Source organism: Mixophyes fleayi, chromosome 7 (genome assembly GCF_038048845.1).
Source record: "Mixophyes fleayi isolate aMixFle1 chromosome 7, aMixFle1.hap1, whole genome shotgun sequence".
NCBI lineage: Eukaryota > Metazoa > Chordata > Amphibia > Anura > Limnodynastidae > Mixophyes > Mixophyes fleayi.
In genome coordinates, this window is record NC_134408.1 from 44459441 (window position 1) to 44474626 (window position 15186).

Genomic DNA, 15186 nt, shown 5'->3' on the forward strand with positions numbered 1-15186 from the left:
ATAGTGCACCGACTAGAAACAAACTAAATATGTCAGCTATGGATTTTTATACTTGGTGTACTTGCTAGTTTTAGAATTTGTAATTAGAGAAAGAGCAAACGAAATAAAAACACATAAGAGCATATCAATAAAAAGATTTTAAGGGACCATTAAATGTTCAATTTATTTTGGGATTTGAGTTGTGTTCGCAACACAATATTATTTGTAATGATTTACTATCTGACGTTTGCAGAGATAACTAACGTGTACCGTCTAGCAATTAGTGTACAAACGCTCTTAGCCACACTCTGGATAGAGTCGATGTATGTAGTACGTACATCACCAACTAAAGAGCACAGCTCCACCTGCAGTCCTATACAGTATTCTTACCAGACTTCAGATATTATAGAGAACATATAGCATTGCAATATGCAGGATTAAATATCGATAATGCACTATGAAAAAATATTTCAGGTATTAAATAATTTAATGAGGATGGCAATACAAAGGACAGGGATGTGTTTTAAATATAGTTTTTTAGCTATTTAGCATGGTGCTCCAATTTACAAAAAAAAAAAACCTTATCCAGAATGCATCTATGTTATGTATTGAATAACTGTCACACAGTGATAAAACAAAAAACAATATAGTTATATGTAATGTGAATTGGCTTTGCATTACAGATATGAAATCCTTGCTGCTGGTGCTATCCCAAAAGGTTTTATGGATGGTAAACAGGCCTGTGTAATCATGGTAAGGACAGAACCAAAACCAGCAATAGTGAAACACAGTTTACATTTTTTTTTTTTTATTATTATATTTCTATACATATAAACATATATCTTGTGTGAGAGTGTGCATGCAATCTTTCATGTAACCTATGAAAGGCAGACACCATCTACTCTGCACTCTAGAACGCACAGAACGAGATAGAGTTATACAGGATTCATGATATCCACACATAAGTGAGTTGTTTTAAGGTTATTGTTTTTTCTTTTTTTTTTTCGAACTTCTTTCATGAGCATCCTTTTCAACTTGACAAACCTATATTCCTGAAAGTGGGATCTGTTTTATACTATATTAGTAAGCTAGGATCAGACTTAGTGCCTAGGTTGATACAGAAATGCTTCAAGCCAAAATGGAGTCTGCACTGCATCCTCTCTCTATTATTATACTTGCCGTTCATGTCAATCTTTAGATATTTTTTTATCCTTTCTTTGATAAGGTGACTAGTCATTTTATATGGATAAACTTACCATTTGGTCATTTGTAAATATTATAACAGTAAATGCAGTGGTCAATGTTGTGGGGGGTAGGGAGGTATACTATGGTGGCATGACATACCATCACTTCTCCTACTGCCTTCATTGTAAGACAATATCAAATTCCCTTCACTTATATTTGCTATACTGCCACTTCTACATTTCCACTTTGACCACCGTGTGCGTGTATATTATTGTTTTACATTTATACCTTTGTGTGTTTTTATTTTTTAGATCAAAGCCTTGGAACTCGACCCCAATCTGTTCAGGGTTGGCCAAAGTAAGATATTCTTCAGGACAGGTGTCCTCGCCCATCTGGAAGAAGAACGAGACTTGAAGATCACAGATATTATCATTGCTTTCCAAGCTCAAAGTCGTGGTTACCTTGCAAGAAAGTACGTAACAATGTGAAATAGCAATACTGTACACAACACTGTTCCTAGCTGCACAGCTAATGCACGCAAATCTTACATAGCCTGCATTTATGGAATCTGCTCACCCACTTGTGCAATCCGCTCATTTCTATATGTAAAGGTTTGAACTATAGATATGCTTTACCTTCTCAGGGCCTTCGCAAAGAAACTGCAGCAACTAACAGCAATGAGAGTGATTCAGAGAAACTGTGCTGCTTATCTGAAGCTCAGAAACTGGCAATGGTGGAGACTGTTCACCAAAGTAAGTGTGTAGTGCTCCATTATATGTTAAGGCAATCCTTTACCTGTTTTCTGAGCAAAGCAAAACATTTCCTCTATTTATGTTAATATTCTATAGCAAGACAAGTGAACTGAAGGGCCCCAGGTCATATATGAGTTATTTTGTGGAGCCAGTGGCGAAACTACCTTTAGTGCAGCAGGTGCAGTGCACTGGGCCCATGGAGATAATGGGACCCGCTGCACTGGGGAACAAGCGACCTGTAGGCCCCGGTCCACCCCTCCCCACTTCCCTATATCGGGGCCCTCAGCTCGCTAGTTCGCCTCTGGGCTTAACTACCAGCCCAATACCAAGAGGCGGGACAGAACAGATCCAGATGTCGCACCGATTACTTTATAATGTCACTAAAGACTGTTCCTTACATGATATCACACACTGAAATAACCTGAAGCCATTTTCTTCCAAAATATTTTTATTGTTTCGGCACTGTACGATATACTATAATAACAGCAGTTACTGTTATTCAGTTTTTGACATTCTGCTGACAATAGGAGATCCATATTGTGACAATATGTAATTGCAATGAATCAGAAAGAATAAGTAAAGTAAAATAAGAGTAACATCTAACAGGGTTTCTAATTTATGTTATCCAATTAGTTGTTAGTATAGTCAAGTTTATAGTTATCAAATATTTTGCAATTAAGAAACACAAAGCAAAATATGTTAGACATGTAGAATTGTAAACATGGGGGTAAATGTATCAATATGCGGGTTCTTCAACACCAGCATGTTCAGCCTCTTCCGCGATTAAATTTCAAGCGGCGCTGCATTGTAAAGGGTTAACTTCCCTTTACAATGCAGCGCCGCTTGAAATTTAATCGCGGAAGAGGCATATTGATACATTTACCCCATGGTGTCTTAATGGTATAACAGATGTAAAATAAACGGTTATACCTGCTTACCTGATTTCTAAAGTCAGCGTTCCATCCATGGGATTGATTTCAGCTCTGTTAAGTTTTTGTTTGCGAAATGTGTGTATTTGCAGTGTTCTAAGGAGAATGTATGTGTGAAGCGTGCGGTCTGAGCAATCTCACCTCTCTCAACCACCTCTTTTATTCTTGCTGATTTGCTGGTGGTTTTTCTTGCCGGTTTGTCAAACATCAGCTTATTAAATCTTACTGCTTGTATCTTGTTAAACTGTAGTTTTCAGGCGGTTTAGCCATTAGTAAATCTGGCGGTTTTAAAATCACCAGAAATAAATGTAGAAAACACGTGGTTTCATCATTTAGTAAATCTACCCCTGGTAATTGTTCTTTGTTTAGTCTGGTCTCTAAACAGTCACATGAACCCAGTTTAATTGCTTTGTGTTACCCATACATGTGTTACCAGTAATTTAGAGGACCAATTGGCATATTGCACAGGAGCCCAAAAAGCTGTAGTCACACAAATGTCCCTGTATGAGCACTATTAAGTTATATTTCTTGATGCTGAATACACATATATAAAATTTATTTAATTCAATGGAATAATTGCATTTGAGGACATATATTAAAAAATGTGTTGTTTTTTTTGGATAAAAATGAATGGGTTGATTCGCATCATTTGCAAAAAACTCATAGAACCAGAAACTGACTAAATTATGTGTTGAGAGCACTATCAAACCATGTGTTACCAGGTTTCTTTTAAGATGTTCTCATGCTTATCATCAATCTCTTTTTAGGTGAAGCCACTCCTGCAAGTGACCCGTCAAGAAGAAGAAATGCAAGCCAAGGATGATGAGCTTCAACGAGTCAATGAGAGATTCCACAGAACAGAGATTGAATTGAAAGAGATTCAGATGAAACACATCCAGGTATATTGAAGTAAATTGGTTTATTAACAAAACAATCTATTAATTAGAAAACGTCCAAATGCAGTTATTTGTATATAGTAAGAAATACTATTGGCCCTTCAAAACAACTAGACTAATACTTGTTTTCAATTTTTTGCTAAGTTCAATCTTCACACATTGACCAAGAGTTATGAAGAACTATCTGCAATCTACTAGTGTTGGTCTCACAGTTGTGTTTATCCGTTGTTCAATCAGTTGACAGAAGAGAAGAATCTCCTCCAAGAGCAACTTCAGGCTGAGACAGAGTTGTACGCTGAAGCAGAAGAGTTGCGGATACGGTTACAAGCCAAGAAACAAGAGTTGGAAGAGATTCTCCATGAGATGGAAGCCAGGATGGAAGAGGAAGAGGATCGTGGACAGCAGTTACAAGCAGAGAAGAAGAAAATGTTGCAGCAGATGCAGGTATTGAGATATTCACCATATTCCTGCCAATAGGCCTGCTCGACGTTCTTCTCAAAAATACCAACCATGAATTGAGGGAAATAGGAAAACAGATTAGTGGGAAAACACCATTAAACACCTCTTCAATAAACTGCAAAAGCTAAAATAATTGTAATAATGCACAGGCTTTGGTAATTTATGTACAGAAGTCTGATTCAGGCTCTGGCTTAGAGCAAAACCTGGTTGATGAATGTGTAAAATCAGATGGTGGTTCTTACCTTGGGATAACTTTGCTTTTTTGCAGTCTTAGCATCTTCCTATGGAATTCTGGGGGACAGACAGAGTTAGCCATGTTGTCCACTGCAGCTTTATATTAGGTTTATCCTTTTACCTAAATTCAGTTACAGCCTAAACCACCTTGATTTTGCTCCACTTGTTTTGTATTCCCCATCATGCCTTGCTCTTGTCACATGCGTGCATTGGACATTTGCGTAGTTGGTACATTACAATGGAACACTACCAGCTCATTGCAGTTATCAGAAGGGATTGGAACTCATGTCAAAAGTCAAACATATATCTTTTGAATTAAAATAAAAAAGTACTAAAATGCATAACAAGAAACAAGACGGACACTGTAATATGTTCAAGAGACAAACCAACACTATTGAGAACCAATTTATCAATGCAGACCGATATATCAGATAAAGATGGACAGTTTGCACGGAAAGAGGGACTATGGGATTTCGGTCCAAACGAGGGGCCGTCTAAAGGACTGACAATTGGGCATTATGGCAGTTTGGGAAATAAAACATACAAGATATTTCGATTGTAAAGTTAAAAATTAGAAGGAGTGGGGTAAACTAATTAGAAATACTAATTTCCAATAACCACTTATATTATGTTTATTTAAATGAGCATGCATGTGGAAAAGTGCAAGAACACCTGTGTATCTATACCGCGGTATCATGGGTTCTCTTCTAGGATCTGGAGGAGCAGTTAGAGGAAGAGGAAGCAGCCAGGCAGAAGCTGCAACTGGAGAAAGTGACTGCGGAGGCCAAGATAAAGAAGTTGGAAGATGATGTTCTCTTAATGGATGATACGAACAACAAGTTAGTTAAGGTATAAACAGATTTAGGACTTATGTCACTTAAATGCTCCATTTTTTTGTAGTTACAGCATAGACATTTCCCTCTTTTTTGGAAAACAGGAAAGAAAGGTGCTAGAGGAGAGAGTGAGCGACCTAACGTCCAACCTGGCAGAAGAAGAGGAAAAAGCAAAGAACTTGACTAAATTAAAAAACAAACACGAATCTATGATCTCAGAACTGGAAGGTATGACATCATCAGCCACAAACTCTTTATTTCACTGGCACTACTTGAATAATAATAATATATGCATATTCACAGTAGCAGAAAATAAAAGAAAGCTGCAAGGATATTATTACTATTATGAATGAATATGTTGTGCTTATTATTTGAAAACCACACATACATGTACCAAACAATAGACCTCCTGAGACCACTGCATTTGGTTTGGATGTATCCATTTGATGTTATGTTTAAACTACCTACAGTGAGAACCCAAGAGTACAAAAGCATGTGCATGACCTCACAACATTGCCTTTTGTGTTGCACCATCATCATCATCAGCTATTTATATAGCGCCGCTAATTCCGCAGCACTGTACAGAGAACTCACTCACATCAGTTCCTGCCCCACTGGGGCTTACAGTCTAAATTCCCTAACATACACACACAGACAGACAGAGACTAAGGTCAATTTAATATCAGCCAATTAACCTACCAGTATGTTTTTGGAGTGTGGGAGGAAACCGAAGCACCCGGAGGAAACCCACGCAAACACGGGGAGAACATACAAACTCCACACAGATAAGGTGACCTCTCTCTGTCCTTGTTCTAGTGCGTCTAAAGAAAGAAGAGAAAAGTAGACAAGAGCTGGAGAAGGTAAAGAGAAAGCTGGAAGGGGAATCGAGTGACCTTCATGAGCAAATTGCAGATCTGCTAGCACAGATTGCTGAGCTCAAACAACAGCTAGCCAAAAAGGAAGAGGAACTACAGGCTGCCCTCGCCAGGTGACAAATTATATTCTGCTGCCAAGCAAGAACGCTAATGTCTACAGGGCTGAGGGGTTTATGTATAAGAGACTAAATATAAGGGGATATGATTAGTTTAGAAATGTAACAGTGAAAGGGTTGTTTGGTTGCTCTTTAGTAAGTGAGAAACAGACATAGAAAGCCGAAGGCAGCATTTGTAGGATGTGTCCCAGAATAATAGCATGAAAGACGAGGAGCATCAATATCTTTGCATTGCATGGTTGGCATTATATGAAGTCAGGATGATACTGTACTGTACTTAGAGATATAGTGTGAGCACATGTCCCTAATACTATTTTATATCACCTGTAGACTTGAAGATGAAACTGCCCAGAAAAATAATGCACTGAAAAAAATCCGTGAGTTGGAGTCTCATATTTCTGACCTCCAGGAGGATTTGGAGTCAGAAAGAGCAGCGAGAAACAAGGCAGAGAAGCAAAAGAGGGACTTGGGTGAAGAGTTGGAAGCCCTGAAGACAGAGCTGGAGGACACACTTGACAGCACAGCAACACAGCAAGAGCTCCGGTGGGTATATCACTAACTCACTGCATATAGTGTAAGGTTATATATATGATATGTACAGCCTGCCGATGAAGAGGAGATGTGGTGACTGCACATCTCAAACACTTAAGTACATAAAAGGATTTAAAAAATCTTCTTGAGTATAGTAATTTGGGACAAATATCCAGCAGACGTAATTGGGAAAGGGAATTGAATCATGCTTGGAATAAATAGGGGTCCATTTGGGAAATAATCCATTAAAGTGAAAAAGTCCAAATAAATATGCCAACTGGTCTTCATATATGGTAAATTAAGGAGATGTTTACATTGGTATGACATTTTTGGAGACGTACATTTAATACAAAAATGTCATTTTGATATGTGAAAGGTATGTATTTTATTGTATTTATGAGTCTTTGCCCCTTTGTGTTATACCATGTAGTAGAGAGGGACTAGACAGATTGGAAGCTGTCCAGTACACTACATGGTGAGACACAGGTAGGCACAGCCACATTGGTCGTGAACGTTACATAGACACTTTCCAATTTTACGAGTCTGTCTTTAAGAGTTTGTATTTCCACTAACTTGTCACTTTAATCATTTTGGGACAAGAAAATACATTTAATTAATCCATAAAGGCCACATATTGCTGTATTTGTTGCTGGCAACAAATACAGTAAAAAAAATAGAACCCTGTTCCCGCTATGAATACTAGGAGCTAAGTAACAGGTTTCTTGTAGTGAAAACTAGGACTCATGGAAGCCCTACTTTATTGTTACCTTTACCTGGTTCCTTGCTCCTGGGCTTAGACACACAGTGCACATGTTCCTGTTTATCATGTTTTGTGCCCTAAGGGCCTAATTCAAGTCTGAACACAACTTGCACATAAGTTGTGTTTTAAAACGGAGCCCTGATCTTGGGCATAGTTCCACCTGTATTCAAATCCAAGCGTATCTCACGATTTGTTTCCATTTCAATCTGGGTGTAAGTACGGTCTGGCTACAGAGTACTTGCCATATGTAGACAGAAAGAACAGAGTGCTCGATACGCCCAAGCGTATGTGCAATATAAGGGCACATCAGAACACATAACAAAAATTATATTATAAAATAAATGAACAACTCTTAACAGTGTGATCATTAATAAAAATATGGATGTAAAAAAATATATATCTTTTTATTTATTTTTAACATTAAATACATAAAGATGCTTTTAATGTGTTCTGCACATACAATGCCTTTTAGTAGTCAATCTTACTTACATACATACACACATTCTGTGATAGCTAGTGGCACGCATACGTGTACTTTATAAAACAAAGACTATGTTGTTGACAGTCATGACTATCAATTAGCACTTACACCTCCCCTGTAGTTGGTACAAATGATATGGGTGAATCCAAGCGTGCTTATGATAAACCCAGCTGCACCTGCGTTGGATTGCCCTCGATGCGCCCTACGGTACCTGTGCTACGTAAGTCCACCCCTTCACATAATTCCACCTCTCAAATCGTAGGCAGTCGCAAATGTCACTTGTTTTCAAATAGGAATTGCATGTAATTGCATTCCTTGGTGTAAGGTCCGTTTCTGAGCATGCGCAGAGCTATTTTATGCAAGATACGCTACCCAAATGGTCGTGCATCCTAACATGAATCAGGCCTTTAATAAACAACTACATGCTGGCTTTGCACTAAATAAAGGTGCTGGATTTAAAAGCATGTTCTGCGCACATGTGAGCAAAAGGTATTTTTTGCTGTTTTATACTATTGACTATGTGCTTATCTGATTAGCCATTATTTCCCTGATTTCTTCCGGACTATCCTTCTTCCTGCAGTCTGTTTACTGTTCTGATCTCTTGTTTCTGACCTGGCTGGTTTCTCCCTGTATACTTGTGAGCCTGACTTGTAATCTTACCTGTCCACCCGTCTTGAGCTCTGCCGGTCTCCTACGTCTCTGTGTCACAACCCACTTTTATCTGCTTCAAGCACTAACAGCTGCTGCCTAGCTGGATTAGCACAAGGGCTCTAGACTCTGGGTTGTTCACAGTGAGGTCCATTACACTGGTGAAAACCCATTACCCATTAGACTCTGTGCCCCAAGTGAGCCAGAGTCAACTGCTAGCAGCACAGGGGGTCAACACCCAAAGTTAACTTATCCACTGTCTGTAACAATTTGCATAGACAATGGATTCCAGTGACTTCCCCGTTACAGACTTCAGTTTTGATAACCCTTGGTTAGTTAGGAAGCTAGACATCACCATCTAATTTCTTCAAGAATTATGCACTGAAGTTTTAGGTGCTTGTTCTGTTCCTGCCGTTCCGGCACCATTGTGAAAGTCTCTGTGCCGTTAGTAATTAGTCACTTTTCCCCAAATAGATTCTCCCCAAAATCCTTACTGATTGACTGAAGTTTGAAGTAAAACTATTTTTTTTTAAGATTTTTTTTAAGATTTATCCATGAAGATTTTATTTGGTCAACTGGAAGGGCTACAGCCCTGAAAATAGGACTTCTGCTATATTCATGCCCCCCTTTTTGTAAAAGAAAAAAAAAAAAATAAAGGTCCATCTATTTCTATGACAGTTACACTAAATTTATGTTTGTGTTGTGATAATGCAATTTTTATCAATTATTATTGGGTGATGTGCATAGTTTTAGATGACGTGGCAATAAAAGCCATTGGCAGGCGCCATCTCCGCACTGTGCATAGATGCTGGGGACGGATGCCTGTTTCTCCGGGCACAGTACGTCCCATCGCCTAGCAACGGGATGCACTTCCGGTTTTCGCCATGCGCAGAAGCCCAGCATCCCGATGCCAGGCAACGGGACGCTTCTGCTCTCGGCATGTCCGCGGTCAGGTGCATCTGACCTCCAAAATCATCCACCACCTATCAGGGGCAATGTTTAGCTTTATATGATACCTCCTCCCACCTGTCTGTGCCAGAGTATTGGTTTCACCAACTCCAGCGTGCTATCTCCTGCTTCCCTGCTCCTATTATTATCCATTGGTTCCTGACTCCTGGCTTGTTTCTGACCTCTCTCTCTGCCCTGCGGTTTGGCTCCATTTTATTACCTGGATTCTGACCTCTGCTCGTTTCTGACCTTCCCTCTGCATCACCCCCTTGTACTCCGCTACCGATTGGCACCTGACCCGGACTGTACGACCATTCCTGCTCTCTCCCGCTGCACTGTTAACTATCTGGGAGAACCGCGACTTGTGCACCTCACGCAGCCAAGCCCGAACCTCCTTGCGGGGGTCCCTGGTGAATAACGGGGGCAGCGTTAGACTCCGTGCCTCCCTGCCTAGTAGTGTCAATATCAGTATGCGGCACCCTCGTAGTCAAACTGTGACAGCCATAATAGTTATTAATTATAGGCTTATAGCATGTTGTATATATACAGTAAGTAAAGTATGTATTCCATCACAGAGCAAAGAGAGAACAAGAGGTAACAGTGCTGAAGAGGGCATTAGAGGAGGAGACAAGAACACACGAAGCCCAGGTTCAAGAAATGCGACAGAAACACACTCAAGCTTTTGAAGAGTTAACAGAACAACTGGAACAAGTGAAAAGGGTAAGAGTTCTTCATTAGAAGCACTAAAGTTGCATTCATTAGCAAAGTGATTTAATGAGATCATGTGTTCCCTGCCCTTAGGTTAAAGTCAACTTGGAAAAGAGCAAACAAGGTTTGGAGAAGGAGAACTCTGACCTCACGATAGAAATCCGGTCACTAACCCAGGCCAAGCAAGATGTAGAACACAAAAAGAAGAAGCTTGAAGTCCAATTGCAAGAGCTACAATCTAAGTATGCTGAAGGAGAACGGGCCAGAAATGAGCTGACAGAAAAGTCACACAGAGTACAGGTAGAGATGTGCAAAATAAAATGAATGAATTGAAGCACTTTCACTTTGGAAACCCCCATTTTCAATTGTTTTAACCACCAGTGCTACCTCTCCTCTTTGTTTACTATACAAGTGTTCTTTTATCTGTAGGTGGAACTGGAAAGCGTTACTGTTCTACTCAGCGAAGCAGAGACCAAGTCCATTAAGCTTTCCAAAGATGTTGCAAGTTTGGGATCTCAGCTCCAGGACTCTCATGCAAGTTCTTACACACACACACACACACACACACACACACACACACACACACACACACACACACACACACACACACACACACTATATTATACATACTTTTTTAGATGTGTATTCTGAATGGACTTTTCTAAATAGATAAATAAATTTGATTTTGTAGGAGTTGCTACAAGAAGAGACTCGCCAGAAGCTGAATGTGGCCACCAAGCTCCGTCAGGTAGAGGATGAGAAGAACAGTGTCCAGGAACAACTGGATGAAGAAATGGAGGCCAAGCAGAACCTGGAACGTCACATCTCCACACTGAATATTCAGGTAATGGGGCCAGAATAATGCTAGAGTTCATGTAGGAGTCATAAGAAATGCTTTATATGCAGCACACATGACACATATTCATTAGTGCAGGCTAGCTATAAAGTCACTGCTTTTAATTAGAGCTCAATTAGCAGGATAATAGGAATGTCATATAATCAGATTTTAATAAATAAGTTAAAGTATAACTCCAGTCACCTAACAAGTTTCATTTATAAAATCCCTCCTTCCAACTAGAAAAACTACAGCGATCCCAGTAAAGGGATCCCACTCAATCTAGGCTCTAGGCAGCAAAGCAGATCATGCTGGAGTAGCTTGTTCAGACCCTGCTGATTGAACGAACCATGGGATTCTGTGGCTCATCCACTCAAAAGTGTCTGGACAACCTGCACAAGCCACGCTCATTCGCAAAATCCTCCAGATGCAGCTGCTTTGAGAATATAATGAACATCTGGGGTAAGTAATTTGATAACCACTGAGATCCTGGTGAAGGATCTACCATATTTTACTAGTTTAGGGAAAGGCTTTTTAAAAAGTATGTAGTGAATGGTGTTATAATAAATTATCATTTACTGCACTTAACTTATCATATACTCACTAGTTTGCTGTTTCAGCTCTCAGATTCCAAGAGGAAATTGCAAGAATTTACTGCCACTATAGAGTCAATGGAAGAAGGCAAGAAGAAATTCCAGAGAGACATTGAGGGTATGACCCAGCAGTTTGAGGAGAAAGCATCTGCTTTCGACAAACTGGAAAAGACCAAGAACCGACTACAACAGGAACTTGAGGATCTTGTAGTTGACTTGGATAATCAGCGACAACTTGTGTCCAACCTGGAGAAGAAACAGAAGAAGTTTGATCAGGTGTGCCATAATAAATGTTACTGGAAATTACACTATTTAGTTTTTTCTTCATGAATATCTGATTATATATTTTGTGTTACAGATGTTGGCAGAGGAAAAAAACATCTCCTCAAAATATGCAGATGAGAGAGACCGAGCAGAGGCAGAGGCCAGAGAGAAGGAAACTAAAGCATTATCCCTGTCCAGAGCTCTTGATGAAGCTTTACAATCTAAAGAAGAATTTGAGAGAGTGAATAAACTACTGAAGGCCGAGATGGAGGACTTGGTCAGCTCCAAGGATGATGTAGGCAAGAATGTAAGTAATACAGATTGTGTAACGGTCCTAACCATGTGCTGATAAACAAACAGTTTATGATTAAAGATCATAGTCCTATTCAAACTATTAAAAAAATTAGATCACGTCAGTAACCTTACTCTGTAATCATTTAAGTCAAGTTATCATTGTCTAATTGACTTATGAAATTGAATGATCAAAGTTGGGTTTTCTGTGCAAAGGTCCATGATTTGGAAAAATCCAAGCGAACCCTCGAGCAACAAGTTGAAGAGATGAAGACACAGTTAGAGGAGCTAGAAGATGAGCTCCAAGCAACAGAAGATGCCAAACTTAGGCTGGAAGTCAACATGCAGGCTCTGAAAGCACAGTTTGAAAGAGATTTACAAGCTCGAGATGAGCAGAATGAGGAGAAGAGAAGGCAGCTGGTTAAACAGGTAAGGCACATAATGGAGAATGCTTTGTTACGTTATGGATGCCAGAGATTAGTGAATTATTGGAGTTTTATATTCTTTGTAAATCAGAAGATATGTTTACATTGTTAAACAGAAGAACAGACACACTCGGGTGAACAACGTTTTCTCTTTCCAAGGTTCATGAGTACGAAACAGAACTGGAAGATGAACGGAAACAGAGAACCTCAGCAGCTGCAGCCAAGAAGAAGTTAGAAGTTGACCTTAAGGACTTAGAAGGACAAGTTGACTTTGCTAACAAAGGTCGGGATGAAGCTATCAAACAACTTAGGAAGTTACAGGTTAGTATAATCAGATAAGTTAAAATAACTTACAATTTCAAAAAATAGGGCTGTACAATTACTGCAGATTCATCTTGTGATCCACTTTCAATATACAAATAAGATGTCATTTTAACCACGTGGTAGGCATTAATATATATTTATATATTACATATGCAGATTTTAGTGCAAGGCTTCATACATTTCAGGCTCAGACGAAAGACTTCCAAAGAGATCTTGATGATGCTCGTGCAGCCCGGGAGGAGATCTTTGCTACCGCACGGGAGAATGAGAAGAAGGCCAAGGGCTTAGAAGCTGAGCTTATGCAACTGCAAGAGGTAAAACTCAAAGAAGATGGCTTAGTTTTGAAAGAAAATGAAACAATGACCTCATGACAAAATATAAATAGTCCCAGAACCTCATAAATGATATTTATTCCCCTAGGACTTGGCTGCTGCCGAGAGGGCAAGAAAGCAAGCTGATTTGGAGAAGGAAGAACTGGCAGAAGAACTTGCAGGAAGTGCATCTGGAAAGTAAGGAGCGTGTCAATGAGTTATTACTAGCTCTCTAGAACTAAACATCATGGAGCCTCCTACAATTGCATAAATATAGGAGACAGTTAATACTCAATTAAATATTGCACAAAACATATTTTGTGCAGAGAATGGGTATCCTCTTATTTATTCATGCTGATGAAACATGTCTGGCTTGGTGGATGTAGTTACAGGGAAGATACAGACACTGTACTTGGGCTTAATGTATCATCATCATTTGCGGCCAAGCACATAATGTGCTATTACGGTACTGCCACATCACAGATTTCCCTTCGCAACCCTATGGGGTGCGAAGGGAAATCTGTGGTGTAACTGTATCGGGAAGGGGGCGACCGCACATAGCTGTGATCCCGGAAACTAATTGAATATGCCCCATAGTGTTTAAATTGTTTATTAAGTGGCTACAATTTATTTGGTCGGGTATCCAACAATAGCCATTTTCTTGCATTTCGCTTTATGCAGCCTAGAAGTAGGGGGGTTTCTAGGAGAATTTAAGTAATGTATCAAAACCCTAGTAAGCTTTTTAAGCACACAATACCAGTGCATAAGTTTTCCCTTCCCTTTGACGTATACAAGCAATCAGAGCACAAGTATTTCAATACAATATTTTACTTTAAATTTATGTACACAGAGTCAAGGAAAAACAACAGATGGTGACTTACAGCAGGTAGTCAACCAGTCCGATGATTTGTTTTTTCTTTTAAACTTACATTTTGTTAGGTTTTGCTATAATAAAGTAAGTTATACATTTCTTGGCAGGTATATCATATAACATAAAAAGTAGGAATACAAGGAATCAAAACAGAAAATAAAAAGAGAAAGGGGGTGAAAATATGTAGTACATGACATAGAATAATCACATACATGTCTATTTTCATTTAACATACAGAGTTACTGGAGACACAATATCCTAAGGAGTGTAAAGATCCACCAATGCAGTATTCAAATCATGGTACAAATGCAATTCTAGTCAGTACATCTGACGACTGTAACCTGGATTTTAATATATTAATATTATGTTATGGACACATTGTATGAGGATGACTGTCCCACATTAATGAAAAAGTCCATTTACCTTAATAATATCTCCCCACCCAAAGAAAAAAACCCTAAAACACTGTAACTGTCTTAAAGAGGAATGCCCAAACAGATGTGTTTACTTTCATTGCCTTGGAGATGACTACAGATAACATAATTAAGTCAAACTGCATAGACAATAGAATTCCCTGAATGCGAACTTCCCCAATTAAGCTCACAATATATTGTAACAAGATGCATATGTAAATTTATTACATTCATAATTTTGTTGTTAGTGTTTTATGGATGCTCCATCTACATCATGTATTTCTTTACTATGAAAGTATTTTAATGATATAATATATAATGATACATTTCATGCTCTTAGATCCGCTCTCCAGGATGACAAGCGCCGCCTGGAAGCCAGGATTGCTCAGCTAGAGGAGGAGTTGGAGGAGGAACAGACTAACATCGAGGGCATGAGTGACAGGATGAGGAAAGCAGTGCAGCAGGTAGGTCTCACAGCGCTTCTTTACATGTTACTAGAATGGGACTGTCTGCAATAGACCATGT

At 39.2% G+C, this 15186-nt stretch overlaps 1 protein-coding gene across 3 annotated transcripts in view; it reads left to right on the forward strand.

The window, feature by feature from the left end:
- The window catches only part of MYH11 (myosin heavy chain 11), a 95266-nt gene that overhangs the window by 70236 nt on the left and 9844 nt on the right, over positions 1-15186 (forward strand). For all 3 annotated transcript variants that reach the window (XM_075179759.1, XM_075179760.1, XM_075179761.1), the window contains 20 exons: positions 663-732; positions 1476-1636; positions 1808-1916; positions 3613-3744; positions 3979-4185; positions 5146-5283; positions 5372-5495; positions 6084-6255; positions 6589-6801; positions 10202-10346; positions 10428-10634; positions 10764-10868; positions 11026-11178; positions 11790-12038; positions 12121-12333; positions 12534-12746; positions 12902-13063; positions 13252-13380; positions 13487-13575; positions 15002-15125. In XM_075179759.1, the coding sequence (XP_075035860.1) occupies positions 663-732; positions 1476-1636; positions 1808-1916; positions 3613-3744; positions 3979-4185; positions 5146-5283; positions 5372-5495; positions 6084-6255; positions 6589-6801; positions 10202-10346; positions 10428-10634; positions 10764-10868; positions 11026-11178; positions 11790-12038; positions 12121-12333; positions 12534-12746; positions 12902-13063; positions 13252-13380; positions 13487-13575; positions 15002-15125 (3115 nt within the window). The remainder of the gene's footprint in view (positions 1-662; positions 733-1475; positions 1637-1807; positions 1917-3612; positions 3745-3978; positions 4186-5145; positions 5284-5371; positions 5496-6083; positions 6256-6588; positions 6802-10201; positions 10347-10427; positions 10635-10763; positions 10869-11025; positions 11179-11789; positions 12039-12120; positions 12334-12533; positions 12747-12901; positions 13064-13251; positions 13381-13486; positions 13576-15001; positions 15126-15186) is intronic.